At 38.8% G+C, this 17,001-nt stretch overlaps 1 protein-coding gene across 5 annotated transcripts in view; it reads left to right on the top strand.

The window, feature by feature from the left end:
• Positions 1 to 16,923, top strand: part of E23 (ABC transporter G family member E23) — a 284,252-nt gene extending 267,329 nt beyond the window's left edge. For all 5 annotated transcript variants that reach the window (XM_076627968.1, XM_076627969.1, XM_076627970.1 and 2 more), the window contains one exon: positions 72 to 16,923. In XM_076627968.1, the coding sequence (XP_076484083.1) occupies positions 72 to 267 (196 nt within the window). In that variant the 3' untranslated portion in view covers positions 268 to 16,923. The remainder of the gene's footprint in view (positions 1 to 71) is intronic.
• Positions 16,924 to 17,001: the final 78 nt, after the last annotated feature.

Below are 17,001 nucleotides of genomic sequence, written 5' to 3' on the forward strand. Positions count from 1 at the left end.
AAAAAAAATGCCTAAATCAAACCGAGAACGAGACCAAACTAATCAACCACGATCCATCCTTTGATTTGCAGATGCTCGCAGCCGAGCAAGTTCCAAGAGTGCAGGAACTCGACGACTATACCGGTGTCTGCGATTCTAGAAAGCCAGGGCGGCGCCAGGGGTTCCGGACTTCCACTATGGGCGAACACGGCCGTCCTCCTGGCGTTCCTAGTGATATTCCGCACCCTGGGCTACCTGGTGTTGCGCTACTATCGCGTGCCCAAGTGAAACGGCGTACGATGAGAAGAACCGCCTTTCTACTGCCGCCTTATCCACGAAATGTTGGATCATGGCCGCGATCGACGGACGTCGGGACGGCCTCGCTACGCTAACGGGAACGTCATCATCGTCGTCGTCGTCAACATCGTCGTCGAGCTTCCCTTTGACCCTTCGTTTCGCCCACGGGCAGCGACAAAGTAGCTCGCGAAACCGAACGGAACAACCCGAACAGAAACCGCGCGCGAAAGTTTATTTTTCCAGGATGCCACTGGTCGTCTCGAGACGGCGCAGGGCTTGGAGGTGGTGGTGAAAAGATAATCCTCGAACTGGCACGGGTACGTTTTACACCCTCGTAATCATTTTCCTACAGAATTAGGTTCGTCGAATCGAACGAATCAAGCGGTTCGAAAGAAGCTGAATCGAACAAAAGAGATCGAGTCGAACTGCATAGTAGGACGGTTGAGATTGCAGCGGGGAGAACGCGATCGGAAAGAGGAATTTTTAGATTTTCTTCCTCTGGCAGAAACGTTGTGTCGTACGCCTGTTCCGTGTATTATATTTTGAGGAGTAGAATGAATCTTCAAAGGGGAGAGACTCGAGGGGAGACAATTAGTCGAAGAAACTTTCTAGAAAGCGGAATAGCTTGCCGATTTTTCTGGGATTTTTCTCTTTTCAACGCCGCCTACCAATCTATTGATACCGCTATTTTAATTACCGAGCGATTAGCTACTATTTTTATTAATTGTACACGCATCTCGCAGAATAGAATACCTCAGACAGACAGGGAAAACCTAAGCGACCTAAGCGAAACGAGGGGTTAACAAAGAAAAGAAAAAAAAGAAACCAAGATAATAGGGGTTGATAGAGAGCGGAGAAATATAGGGGGTTTCCGCTCGTTCCCGCTAGCGGCGGGCGATGAGATAGAACGCGCGAAAACGCGTGATCAAGAGACTTGGCGAAGACTATACATAAGATTGTACACGTAGAGACTTTATATATATATACATATATATATATATATATATATAATAGATAGATAGATATACATACATATATCACGCTATCACGTGAAGTAAGAGGAATACGAGAGAGGGTGGATGAACACGAGAAAGAATGCGGAGGAAACTCTTCTGTTTTAATTTCTTGCGGAAACAAGGGTATAATGATAGAGGAAAGAATGTCTGTATCTGTGTGTTTACGTATAAAAATGCGAAAGTATGTAAGAGTGAACGAGAACGAGCGTGAGTGAGAAAGTGTGAGAGCCATTTCTTTTTACTTTTTCTTTTTTTTCTTTCTTTTTTTTTCTTTCTTTCTTTCTTTAATATCTTTTGAAAGAATCGATGCGACGTCGTGGCGTCGCGGTACCGACTGAAAGAAAGGAATCACAAAACAAACAAACACACACACACACACACACATGACATTTGTACGACGAAGCATATTTCTTAAGCTCATAGGAGAGGGAGATGAGAAGAAATAGGCAAAGCGGAAACTCGCGGAGATAATGAAACTTCACGCCACGTCGAGAATCACCCTACACGAAGAAAAAAGAAACGCTTAGGTTTAAGAGACGTGAAAATGGAGAAAAAGGAGGAGAAGAAGGAGAAAAAAAGAGGAAGATAAGAAAACGGAGAGGAACTTTTTAAATCGTTCTTAGCGACTATCCACGTTTTACTTTCTACATTTTTATTACCGCTGAACAATCTATCGCTGCTAAGACGATATTCACCCCTAGCTGATAAGATGGACAAGCTGCTGCTAATTCTATGGATTATGATAAAGCTACATCTCTACCACTTAGTACTTTTTATTATCGGACGCTGTAAGTTGCGTTAAGGGATATATCGAGCGAAAAACGACCGTTCATATACATATATACATATATATATATATATGTATGTATATATATATTTATAGGCTGCCAATTTTGATCGGTTTGTAGAAAGAGGAAAGCGATGAAACGAGAATTGAGTGAGAGGGAGAGAGAGAGAGAGAGAGAAACACGTGTGCAAAGAGCGAGAATGGGGAAGAAGAATTTTGGAAAGAGTTTGTGAATGGAACAATTCGAATAGGAATGGAGAAGGGAGAGCGGGGAGAGGTTTATAGCAGTTAATTGTTTGCACTTGTCGCGCGTGTTAAACATCGGGTAACGACATATAAAATAATTGGAGGAAAAGCAAAGGAAATACCCGACGTATGAAAATATGTACGATTTAATAAGAAGAAGGTTCGTAAAATGGTTAGGCTGTCTATGGGAGATTCGGGACTCTAAGTCGATCTTAGAACGTTTGTTGGTCTCTGACGTAATCTATATGATGTTTCTCGAGGAGCTCGACACGTTATGGGGATCTAAATGAAACATTTAACGCGCGGTATAATAAATTCATTAGGTCTACCTTGTGTATATAGAAACATATATATATATGTACACATATATATATATATATTTAGAAAAATCCTATATATATTATAATAATTATTCTTATCATTATTATTATTATTAATATTATTTTTATTATAACAATTTTAATAATTAATATTATTTTTTATTATTATTCTAATTATTATTATCATTATGTATATGTAAAAACCGCGGACTGAACGAGGAGGCACGCGACGTTTTTATTTTCCCTTTCTTTTTTATTCATTCTTGTACATTCTTGCACCGACAGATCGAACGGGGGGAAAAAACGGGAAACGATACGATGAGTAAGAATATCATAACACACACGGGCGAATACTAAGCGAACCACAAGTATGTTTCTATTCAGAGACTTTTTTACCAAACGATCCAGTTGCGTTACTTGCAAAAGTTCGAGCATATTTGAATAGAAAAAAAAGAATTTTAACTACATAGCACACAGGGAGGAAAAACGCGATCAGACGAGATCAATTATCCTTTTCTTTTTCCTCCCCGCAAGAGTGAGAAACCGTACAGCTCACCGTACAAAACCTTCGAATAAGCTTATGTATACACACACATACATATACATGTATGCACTAGACATACATATACGTACAGAAGTCACGGAGAGCCAGTGTTTGTTATTAGTAAGTAATTAAATAGATTAGGTTGGCTGACGTGGATCGGTCAGGATCGATCAAGAGGAACGCTGTGTGTCTTTTAGTCAGCCAAAACGAGTTACGTTTCGATTCTGTGCGACGAACCGGACGACTCGCCGGATATTTATACCGTGGACCGGTCCACGTAATCGTCCGCAGCTTTCCCGCGATGTTAACAAACAAAATTAGGACGAATTAGAAGGAATTTTGGGGAACCATCGCGCGTCCACGATCTCTATTGCATATCCTCGTTCGGTCAGGCTACCGTTAATCCCCTTTCGGTTCTCTTCAGAAGCCAATTTTTCGAAAAATATATATAAAAAGGATATATGATACAAAATTATACTATATGAAAAGCAACGAGAAAGAAAATACCCCTCGCGTAGGCAGCCAAAACTCCATGGTTATCTAATAAATGTATAGAGTTTGAAGCTTGGATATTTAAAAGTTTTACATAAATTTTAGAAATATTCAAAGGGAGGAGATCCTTGTTATAATCGTCCCGGAAGAATATCTTCGTTAGGAAGTGAAAATTGGTAAGAGAAATATAGAAATGGATAGCTGGTTGCCTACGTTAGGGTTAAACGAGCCGCTTATTTGCCACTTTTAAATCAGTTAACTGCACGAGACGTAAAACGAGGAAAATTAACACGTTCCATACGGGAGGATCTCTACGAGTCCTATCTTCTGTGACGAAAACAATTCGTTTTACTTGCTGCTAGAGAAAAAAGATGAACACGCATTAAGTCGTTTAAAAATAGAAAAAGAAATAAAGAAGAATGACGTCGATACGTATACCGACGTCGTCACCGTATAACTTCCTCTTCCTCGACGTATGTGTCGACCTCGCATTGAACGTGTGTTGATCAAGTTATATAAGATAAGCGTCGATCAAGTGCTTCGACGCTAACATTTCAGAAATATGGAAAAGTGGAGGTAACCACTTTGGCCTGTAAACGGCTCAAATACAGGTGAACCAGTGGGAAGAAATCGAAACGAAGAGGGGAACAGGTGCCGACCGAACGATCCTCGACTTTCAAGGCCGCGCGACGGGATTCGTCCGGTGCACGCACAACGCAATATCCACCAAGTGTTCAAAGTTGGTTCGGTGTGGAACGAAGAGAGGGTGGGTGGAGAGACGTTAGGACGAGGAGAACGAGTTGCTTCCCAATAAAAGTAGGATTTAAGGGGAATCGGTCCAGAGTTGAGATTAGGTACGCTGTATCGGAACAAACAACACGAAGTGACAGAGACGTTTAAACAAAGATTTGGCTGTGTCAATGTCTCTAACGATTTTTTATTCGTTCGTAACGCTTTCTTTTTTCTACTTGAACGATTTCTAAACAAAGAAAGAGGGACGCAATGGAAGAGTGAAAGGGAGGGAGAGAATGTGGAAGGAAAAGTCGACGAGAAAGCCGGAGAGAAAGAGAGAGTGCGGGCGAGAGAAGAGAATAAGAAGAGCGCACACCGGTTAGGAAAAGAGAGAAGAACACCACGTTCGAAAGTCGTTCGCCGTCGTCGTTCGTCGAACGACTCGCTCGTTTTTTGCGCTACCGAAGTTCGGTTTTCTTCTTTCCTGAGGCTTCGTTTATCGTTGCCACCGTTCGTCGGCTTCAAAAGAGACATTTTCATGTTAAGTCTCTACTGTTACCTCGGCGATGAGGTTGTGCAGCTTCGTGCACGTAAGATATTAATCACTGCCAAGGGAGAAGAGAAAATTGCGATTACTTGGAGAATTTGACGTGTCAGTTTTTTGTGGAATATCGAGGTTGAAATTGTTCGAATTGTGTCAATGTGTTCGATGAGAAATGAGATGAAATGTAATGTAAATGGAGAATGGTACAATGGGTTTCGATATGGAAGCCCGGTAGGATAAATTCATACTAGAAATTATTGGAAAACTGTATTTAACGATTGTTAGAAATTGTAAGTGCGATTTGCACATAAAGTATCACTGCCAGAAAGACTAAGATCGTTTATTAAGAAATTCAGCTTTTAGAACCTTGTAGAATTTTTAAACGAAACTCGTTTTAACGGCTGCGTAGAAGTTGTTCGACGCGAGCGGAGAAGTTCGACATCGTTGAATTTTAATTTCATATCGTGTCAATATCTTTTTGAAGGAACTAGAAGGCGCGTGATATCTTGCAATCGCAAGACGGAAATTGAAAAATTATATTTGCCTCTACTTAGCAGATACAATCTGCTGTAACTTTATAACGAAACGTTTCTCTTTTTCTATTTTTGTGTTACATTTATATAATACATCGTATCTAAATCTACGCCGTTAAAGCTTCAAACGAAGCTGCTTCATTCGATGGAAGAAATACCACTTTACCTGCAACCGATGATACAATACAATACAAAAATTCCACGCAAAAATTATAAATGAAAATTTACAATCTACGCGAAACTTCTCCGTTCACAGCGAACGATATTTATTTAGGTATAGCGCAATGTCTGTCAAAGCATAAAATAAAACATAAAAAGATAGAAGGCTTTTTTAAAAGACATGTTGACACAGTTCAACCGCGAGAAAATCGATTAAACGATCGTCGGATAAAATGAAGACAAACGATCGGAACCGTAGGAAGGAAGAAAACTAACGGAGGAAAAAGCAATCGTCGATGCTTGAGGAGAAATCGACGCAAGTAGCGATAGCAAGAAAAACACTTTTCCCGCCGTTCGTTGCATTTTTCCTCGCCGCGAATCGTCCTCGACTTTTTCTGCCATTGTGCCAGCGAGTAAACGGAACACGCGTTTTCTCTTACGGTTCGAGAAAGAAAAACCTTTTCTTCGAAGAAGGTTTCCCTTCTCACTCGTTCAAGAGTACTTCCATCTGTTCTATTTTACCGTTGTTCGATGGACGAACGGGACGACAACGTCGTACGGTATTGCTTTCTCTACTTGTAAAACGACTCTTTCGTAGACGGGTTATTCTAGGACATGCATTGCTGACTATACACTGCAGGCCATAAGTATTAGAACACAGACTCGTGACATTTATTGAAAAACTCGAGTAAATTTTACTTTACTAACAAGTGTTTCGCATTCTAAGGTACGTATGACGCGAACGAAGCAACAGATTCGCGAACAATTAGAAATAATTAGAAGACGAAAGAGGCGAAGAACATTCAAATATCATCGGGTGTCCTAACGCTTATGGTCGGCTGTGTAAGTATTAGGACACCTACTCGTTACTCGTTATTGCTCGTTTCTTAACCAGAATTTACAATCAGACAGCTTTTGTAATCGTTAAACCGTGGATGTTCGTGCATTTGTGAGAAATTCAAATGTGCAACAGCGTACAGAATGTACGTAATACAGGCGAAAATATAGAAAATATCCAAAGCGAAATACTCTTTATAATATCTCAAGGAGGAGACAAGATTCTCTATTTGAAATCCACTTGTTTAATTGTGTCGATAGAAAGAGAAAATCGCACGAACATCCGCGATCTAACAAGCGTGAAACTAAAAGCAAATACAGACAAATTAATTACAGCCAGTACAATTTCTAGGCCTTGTAACGTAAGCACAATACAGTTGATTTTTAAGAGAAATTATGAGAACATAATTAAAAATAGGACGTCTATAAATAGAGAAATTAATGTATCCAAAAGATTGTTAATCCGAGTAACGAGTTAACTCATCCTACCTCCTGGTTAAAGGGTTAAAGATCTCCAACAAATTTTACTTTATTTAATATTTTATATTATAAGGCATATATGATGCGAATTAAATAAAAAATAAAAGCAGTAAAAAGCAGTCGATTTGCACTGAGTATGAGCAAGTGTGGTAATACTTGTGGCTGACGGAACCTATACAGAAAAAAGGAACATCACTGGCCGGATCGTTTTGGAATTAAAAGATCGTCTTTTCAAAATTTTGATACTCGTATTGTATTATATACACTATACACAGCGTCCCGACATTTGTATACGTTTACAAATTACCCTTTTTGCGGAGGAAAGAACGTCGAACCTCGACGATCGACGTAGATGTTGGATCCTAAGAAGCATATAAAATAACAGAGAAAAAATAGAGGGAAGATAAAGAATGAAACACCGTGAATCATCAAGAGTTTTACGATTTCAAACTCGCCCAAGAACTCTGGAATTTCTATGAATAATAAAACTGCCATTCTTTGATAATCACATTCCTGCGAAGCAGATTGCGAATTTTTATGCATTTATATGAAATTTGAAGATGCTAAAGATATTAAGGTAATACGCAAGAACGTGTAACATATTCAAAGTATAGTACACGTAACGATATTTTGTGGCAAAAACAATTTTCTACTTAGATTTCATTTATTCGATCATAACCATGAAAACATGAATTTATTTGAATAGAAAGATATTTGTAAATTAATCTACATGATTTTAAGGCATAAAAATGCGCATTTTATCGACCACATTTATCCACCTGAATCAATGCAAATCCGGAGAGGAAACGTGAATTTTCTAATCGATCGGTAACAGCGTTCGAATCTCGCGGATACCGATCATCGATCGTCGAGTTCGATGGAAAACAGTATAATTCTCGTATCGTACAACGTTAAGCAGACAGCGATCGCGCGTAATCCGTAGTTCGAACGAAACACTCGCGGTCCTCGAGTTGATCAGTTCGAGGAAGCTACACACGCTTTTTGCACTAAAACTACAATAAGACTGAGAAAACGTTTTTTATACATGTTGACGTGAGTCACGAACCACGACACCGTCTACGAGGGACTTTCTCGTAATTCAGAATCTTCGTGCGTTGCACCCTTGCGGTCTGTACGACCGAAATATCGATGAACCAGCCATACCGTGATCTCTTCGTGGAGCTTACGATGGAATTAATACAGCCAAATCCTCTGCGGACGATGTTTTTCACGTTTCTTCTAGCTCTGGCTTCTTCTTCGCAAACACGAGTCGATGGAACATGTAATCGAGCGATGAGAATGGAACATAGCAGACGTGAAGATGAGAATTCGAAAGGGGATGTTTAAATTGGACTTTTGGTTTTTCATGGTTTGTGCGAGATTAGTTTGATTATCGAGGCTATTTGCTGATTTATTACTGCCAGATCTTAGGAGTTAATATAATTATAGAAAGTGAATGTAGGAGAATGGAAGATAACAAATCTATGGTGCTGGAATTTCCTAAGTTTCCTATGATATAATATTGCAAGACGCTAAAGTGATTTAGATGAAAGTTTAAGGTATTAAATTCACTGTATCTTCGCTTTTAGTCGAATCAGGAATATAGATGATCGCGTATGTATCAAGACGTACCTTTTGCTTCATCTTTTGCATCATTTTTTATTCGTGTCTTTTAGCCATTAAAAACATTTCTCGAGTTAAAGACTGGTATAAAAGAACCGTTATTAATATGGATGATTTCGTTGCTTAATATTTCAATTTTATTCAAATGACTTGCTTGAAACGTTAAAGTCCCTTCGTTCGTCGAAACGAAAGAGATCGAAGAATATGGAAATGTAGAAACCATAACAGGATTAAGTATAAATACCTATTGCCTAATTTATACAGTCGTCTTCTCTCGAGAGCAAGTTCACTTTTCTATTCGTCTAATAAATCAGCGCTAGAATTTTTGCGAATTTGCGGAATTAAAACAAACACCAGATGTAACGGAATATTCGAACAAAACGGTGAGGATAGACAAAGGTGATCTTGATTAAATATAAATGTTAATGTAACTGTCTCTCGTAAAACTAAATTAATCCCCTTACTTCCCAACTGATAAATCGGTAGCGGAAAGAACTAAAAATCTACAGAAATAAAATAAAAGAAAAAAAAAAAAAGTATTCAAGCAAAATGAAGGGAGTAGACAGCAAAAATGGCCTCGAGCAAACGAGTGAATCCGCACAGACTGTATCTTCCCCTTCTCTACGCGTCTCACGGGAGGGACCCTGCCTTCCCGGGGTGAGAATAGGAATGTTGAGGGCGACGAGACGTGATATAACGCGTGAATGTTTCGCTTTACAAAAATAGTGCCTTTTTTACAAAGACTCTGTTGTTTGTGCCAAGTCGAGTTCAAGGAATGCGAATGCGTACACTCTCACATATAAACGTATGACACGCGTACACATACATAAAGACACATTTTACACACACATACACAGACACACACACACGTAGGCGAATATCTGCGAGACTTACGAGAGAGGGAAGCGACCCAGGGGGAAGATGTAGATTTAGAAAGAACGAAAGGAAGAGGAGGAAACGCGGAGGGGAGGGGGGTGGCGTTGAGCTTAAAAAATAAGAAGATGAAGAGACTGACGAGTCGAGGGTGGAGAACGGCAAGGACGAAAGATTGAAAAGCGTAGCGTTTGGTCGTCTGGGATTTCTGAAAAGATGTCGACGAAGATTCGATGAGAATTCTTCTTTTACGAAAATATTAAGCTCGGAAACTTGATATTCTCTAGATTCTTTAAATCTGCTGCGATTCTTGGACTTCTATATTTCGATATTACTCTCATTTTGGATGACAAATCCAGAATGTTAAAAGATTGTTCAGAATGTTGTACGAAGAGGATTTTAAAAAGTTTTAAGCGAATAAACGTGCGGAATTTAATGACGTATACGTTCCGAAACACTCAATATAGCATATTCGGAATATTATCGAAATTGTCCCGATGAAAGTTTCGATAATGAGTCGTTGTTTCGATCCCCTGTCTCGATGCACCGATCTCTGATCGGAAACATCCTCGTTGCTCGCGCACGACGATCTCGAAGAAGAAAGAAATAAGTATAGAATAGAACAAAGAATAGGAAATCGGAGGAAGAACAGAGACTAGAAAGAAACTGAAAATGAGCAGGTTTGCTAGAAAACGTAGAAATATCGAGCATCATCTTATACATGCGCACATACGGTATGCCAGTAACAGCAGCAACAAAAGGAAATAGGAATAAAACGCACGTACGAACACGCACGAACATAGTACACGGCCACGATGATATTGAAACACAGAGAATGAGAACGGAAGAGGGTGCGTTTCTTTCTGGGGAACGGAGGTCGAACAATTTACGTGTGAAAGTGTGACAGCGAGAGCGAGATTGTTATATGTGTGTGTATGAGACAGAGAAGAAGAGCACCGCGGGACTAACATAAAGGAAAAGAAGAAAAAAAAATGCAAATGCCAAAAAGTGTTCCACTAATTAATGCCGCCGTGGATCCCCAAATTAGTACCTATTATAATGAAAAAAGAAAGGAAAGAAAATCGAATGAAATTGCGAGTAATAATCGAGTACATATGTAGAATGTGTGCTAAAGAAAATGAAGGAAAAGAAAAAAAATATGACGAAAGGAAAAGAAGTTAATATATTAACTTTAGTTACGGTTATATATATATACGCATATTATATTCGTGTATATATATATATATATAAGTGTGTGTATATACATGTGTGTGTATGTGTGTGTGTGTATGTATGTATGTATGTATGTACGTACGCGATATACACACGAGCGAATGAAGAGCACACGGACACGCGCTGTACTGATCAATCGTTCGCACAACGATTGTCATAAATTATAATACACATACATCATACGTACACGTGTCATATATATATACATATTATACACGTACACATAGGTACACACACACACAGAAATTCTGTTTTATCGTCATCCCTCCAGTCTATCAATCTTCGCACATGAAAAGATATTTCGAGACTGCGTATTGTACATACCATAAATATCGTACAAGATATACATACATATACATAATTATATATGTATATTAAGACGGATGATAAATACACTTAGCACTAACACGATTACCCTATATCATTAATATGATTATTATTACATGAGATGATATTAATTAACTGATAGTATTATACCTGTTGTCCCGATCAAAGGACAGACGCGGTTTTTCATGGTAGATTTACCTACTTCCCCTATCCCAATCCTTCTCCCTCCTCCTTCCGCGCCGACAATTTTAGGAGGAAATTGAAAATCGTTATACATATATACATATATATAATATACATATATATGGAGAGAGAGAGAGAGAGAGAGAAAGCGTTATCACACTTTGATTTTACCGATAATCGTTAAATAATCGTCATTGATATAAACGATAAGGATTATTATTATTAATTATTAATATTATTATTATTATGATTATTATATTATATCAAATTGTATTATTATTATTAATATTATTATCGTCAGCATCGCCGTTATCAGGGCCGTTCCGTCGGCCCTCCATCGTTCATCGTCGCGAGATCATCGTCACCCTCATCGTTTCAACCTGAACGCCGGTTTCTTCCGATTTCTTATCTCTTTTGCTCGCCATTTTTTCTTTCTCTTCTTCGCGAATTCATCGAGTTTCATTCGAGAACTTTCTCCTTCCATTTTTGTTTTTCAATTCTTTCTTCTAATAATGTAAATTCCCATAATTTGGTCATGGAAATTCGCTCCCTTCTTCCTTCGAACCCGCTTCTTCGTCGCAGGCCCGATTCCTTCTCGTTGCCGAAGAATGATCTCAATTGAAGAAAGGAAGATTCGAAGACAGGAGATCGTATCGTCCCGTGAACGGTAGCCGATTTATTCGAACGATCGCTACGTTCGGGGCGAGCTGTCTTTGTTTCGCGCCTTTTGACGATGGCGTCTGCGCGCGGCGCGCCATTTAGACACGTATAACGATTCCTTCCACCTGTTTTTCATTTTTCTAGAAACGTTCTAAGAGTCGTGGCTGTTCGTGGAAGGAACCCTTGCACGATTATCATCTTGCACTTCGGGAAGAAGGGGTAATATCAACATTTCCTTTCGATTTAAATATCTCTTCTTCTCCAGCAACGATGATTCCAATGCGCGGCACGCGTGGCGTTATCTTCGATAAAAATGTGATTCCCCGACTTTACGAGCGTCTCCTGCAAATTAGACTGATTTAAAAAAATGAAATAAAATTCGGGGAATCGATGAAGAAGAAAAGTGTTCTTTGAACATAATGTTTGAAGCGGCTTGTAGGATTTTGCGAGAGTTTAAGAATAGTGGAATCTTTGATGTAGATCGAGGATCTCGGTGCCAGAGATGCGTGAGAAGAAGAAGCACCGAATCCTGTTATCGATGTTATCGTCCTTTATTGTCCCCCTTTTCCCGTTACTTTGAGGCGTGCGTGTGCATGTGTGCTCGGTGAGAGTAATGCGCGTGCGAGCGTAGGCGATCTCGAATGGAGTTGAATCGAATAATCAGCTTCGATATCGACGACTAGCCATTGAATTTCTTTCTGTTTCCTGTCTCTTTCCTAGGTAAATCGAGTAATTACTGTTCGGATGATATTTTGACGTTGCATATCGCAGAAAAATAGTGTTGCAGGCCATCCATGTCTTTAGAGCTGCACTTGTGACAATTGGTTAATATTATTTGACATAATTTTTAACGAACCCTTCTTCGAAGCTCATAGATATATATGAAGGGTTTCTCGATTTATTTAACCTGTAAATAAAGTTAGATTTAATCCAATCAATGAGTTGTACGGTATATTATACAGTCGATTTTGTATCAAATTAAGAACTTTTATGAATGTAAAGAAATGTAAAAGTTATAGAAAATACTTTCCTTCGGTTATTACTGAAACACTGCTTATTTAATGTTATTTCGTTTTAATCACTTTTGTAATACCACATTCGAAAAAATCGAATCTGACGAAGTTGAAATTGAATGTTCGATTCGACGACCAAAGGGCGAGCCGAGTAATGCGAAACGCTCGCACGTGTCCCAAAAGAAACTTATAGCGAACTTGGCCCTTGAATGTTACCGATGTTCTTCGAGCACAGTGAATTCACAAGCGAAAACTGTGCGGCTTCGAACTCTGAAACGTTCGTACGCTTTCTTGAATTTGAAATTACGATAAAGTAGACACAAATTGATCATGATATAAATCTCGTACAAATTCAAGGACGCGAACGGCCTTCTGCTCAAAGCAAGTGTTACCATTCTGCCGAGCACAATTTGATCTTGTATAAATAATTATTAATAAAATTAAGAAGATGCCAATAAATTACTGTATAGTTACAAAAATAAGTAATTGTATAGCTACTCTTAATTTACTTATCGTCTGTATATTTCGAACGATCGTTGTCAATTCGTCTCTTCGGATCCAATATGGCGGACCAACTATGGCAGTCGTTCTAATAAAAGGAAGAAAAAAAAGTCAAGCGAAAAAAGCGTTTCGATAGTGAAATTTTATGAAGGATTTGTTAAAGATAGTGTGTCTGTATTTTCAAAGCTATTCGTTGGTTATTGCATAATAATCTACAAGCTCAGATTGTGCGCGGCCATCATAACATTTATTAGTGACTAAAAAACGCGCTGTTGCATACTCGAAATGTTCGCTTCGTAATTTATTGTAACCGTTAAAGAAGGGGAGAAAACGAAAAAAAGATAGCGAGAGATTGTCGAAAAAGCTGTTTATCGAGAGAGAGAAAAAAGAAAAAGATTTATTATAACGTAGTTCTTCCTCGAACTGATGTTGAGAAATGTGAAAAAAATAAAAGAATTAAATTATCGACATCGTGTGCCGGATCAAAAAAATATGGACGGGGATGTAAATAGATGGCGTCGCTGGCTGTGCTGTGCAAATTGTTGAATAGCGATGTGATACACACACATATATATATACATATATATGTATAAATACATGATACATATGTATACATATATATTTACATATACACTAATTTGCGGACGCGGTATTACCTCCAAAAAAAAAAAAGATTGTAGAACTGCAAAAGCTGCTATTGCAATAGAAACATAATTCGATGGCAGATCCACGTTATCGGACGCCATTTATTCAAGTAAAGAACGAATAAACGATTGAACGACTCTTCGGCGTTTTAACTTTGCGATAGGATCAATGTGAAACAACATTCGAAACGTGTGCTTGTATCGATATTACGTTATCGGATAATGGATCGAACTATCGATGTTGCTCTTACACTCGAAGCCAACTTCAATCGAAAACAGATGAGTGTAACGAACACAATGGCGACTTTTGCAATGACACATGTTCATACCGTATACATGCAAGGCATGGTCGTGCGAACTGTATTCGATCAAATACGACATATTCATCGTCTTCGTTCTTGTGCTCTTCGTTCACGTCGTGTTCGTTTCATTTTCATGCACTGTCAGCCATGCGAGGGAACGCTTGGGGACATTTGACATTTGATTCGCAATTTATAGCCACCATGGAAAATACGAGAAAAGAAAAGGTGCATAAAAGGACACGTGAACTGAGTGGCGCAATTCTTCGATAAATTCGCTTTTGAATAAAGTAGATAGCACCATAGATCTAAGAAGTGTTAACCGCAGATGCCGTGTTGAGAAAATGGGCCTCGTTGTAAAAGAAATAGGGATGAGTAACGGGATTTCTCTTTCCTTCCCTATCTATTAAAAAGAAATATCTGTTAGAAAGAGAAAGGGAGGCAACGTTAAATATCTTTATCTCTCTTTCAACGAGGACCGCACTCTTCATAAGACACCCACGGTCTATACTTCTTACATATGTCCATGGATAGGATACGTGTAAGTGAAACCACGTTCCAATTCGAGCGGAGACCACGCATTTCGATTTCGATATATCGTCTCGATTCAACAAATCGGACGCTGTCCCCCCGTGTTCACGTCGAAATAGCGCGTCGCGAATCGCGCTGGAATTGGAACGAATAATCGGAAACGATCTTTGTGGCGGAGCGTGTGATTGTTGAAGCGGTTCGAGCCTCGAGATATTCGAGAATCGAACTCGCCTTTAATCGGTCAACGTCGAGTCGAGGAGAACGGTTCATTAGTCTCAATTACTAGTTGGAATGTCTCTCGTGGTAAAACAAGAGAGGCGCGCTAAGCTTGAGCTCGTATGTATAGTCGCAAACAATCGACTTTCGATCTATCGCTGTAATCACTGCCATGTCGGCGACGCAGAGTCAGTAAACGATGGCGATTTTGTGTAGAGATACATACTTCGTTGATTTGAACCCACGAAGCGATGCGCGTTTACGATATTGTATTTTATTGTTATTTTTCTGCTTCGCGATGCATTTACTTTTATTCCGAATTAAAATATGAAACACTTGCGAATTTTTCTAGCAATAATTCCTTTTTTTTCTCTTAAATTATTCACTTATTTAAATAAAGTTACTACCACCCAATTCACCCAGTACTTTATTCATTGAGTATTAACATGCTATAATAAAGTGCGATTAAATATTCAAATGAAATTATCGTATTATTTTATGGACCGCATCGTGTGTGGCTTCAGCAACTGAGTGGCGTTTCTTATTAACTGTGTCTCGCAAACATTCTATCGCCGGAACAACATTGTGTGTCCAGTTTGTTAAGAGACTTAAGTCTCTTTGCAATAAGTCTCACTCCTCAAGAAACTTCCGATTGAGCCTTCGAAGTTACTCCATATGAGCTACTTCTTAGGAATATCATTATGGACGTTGTGTCGTGAACGGAGCTCCAATGCTGGTATTAGAGAGTTGCTGGCAACTTACGATTAAAGATGTGACCAAATAGACGATATTCCCTTTCGATTACGTCTTTTGATTCGCGAATTATAGTGGAGATTGAGAGGTACCAGTGAAGCGCTGTCCACGAAACTGGTTCATTTGTTTCTTGTCTGTAGCATCACCAATTCATATAATGTGTCAACCTCGAGCGATTCTGGAGCAGCGATTTTCAACATTTTCATCTCATAGAACACATAAATTGATTATTAAAATTCTGCAGCATGACAGAAAATATATTATGTTTTAGCTGTTGTCATTCTTTTATTTGACAATCTAAGAAAAAAGAGGCCAATGCTCTTAATTAAATAATTAGATACTGCATCTTTCAAAAATTTTTACGGCACATGGTTGAAAATCGCTGTTGTAGATCCTAGAGCATAAGTGCGGTGATCGGAGATTTTGGTCACTCGATGTTCACAAGCGGAACTCGGTCACTGCTGCGCAATACTCATGCGCAGTCGTCGATGGCGGGCAACAACATCGGTTCGATGCGATGGGTCGAATCTAACCTTTCGATCTTCTCTGGTTTCGTTTAATTTCTTACGATATCATATAATTATTAAACGATAATGATTCTTATGTAAGAGCTACTACGCATAAGGGTGTTATATGTTACGTTTCTCGAATTTTGTATGGGCCATACGAAACTTTGTTCCTTAGAACATTGTTGAGTGAAAAAGATATCTTTCGCACTGCATTCCTAATGCACATTGCGTGCTGGAATTTGGTGCATTTATCATAATTGTGCAGGCATTATTACGATTGTGTTATAAAATAACAAACAGGAAAATGAAAGTGGAAGAAATAAAAAGAGGCGCATGTGCATTTATAAAAGCGAAAGAAATTCAGGGAGAGGTATGAGATAACACGCGTGATTGTACATGTGTGTATGAAAGAGGAAGAGAAAGCATTTGCAAACGATCATGTTTATTCTTCACCAACTGTACGCAATATGAAATTGAGTATACAAAGCAGAGCAGCGAGAACCATTTGTCCTAGTCCTAGTATTCAAACTCATCACCATAATTTATAACCGATTTCAATTTAAATCTAATAAAATGATGTTATAATACCAAACATGTCTTTTTTAGTATCTTTCTATACCCGAAATATAAAGAAACTTAAATTCATCATAACGATTAATTGACAATAATA

This window comes from Bombus vancouverensis, chromosome 3 (assembly GCF_051014615.1).
Source record: "Bombus vancouverensis nearcticus chromosome 3, iyBomVanc1_principal, whole genome shotgun sequence".
Classification (NCBI taxonomy): domain Eukaryota; kingdom Metazoa; phylum Arthropoda; class Insecta; order Hymenoptera; family Apidae; genus Bombus; species Bombus vancouverensis.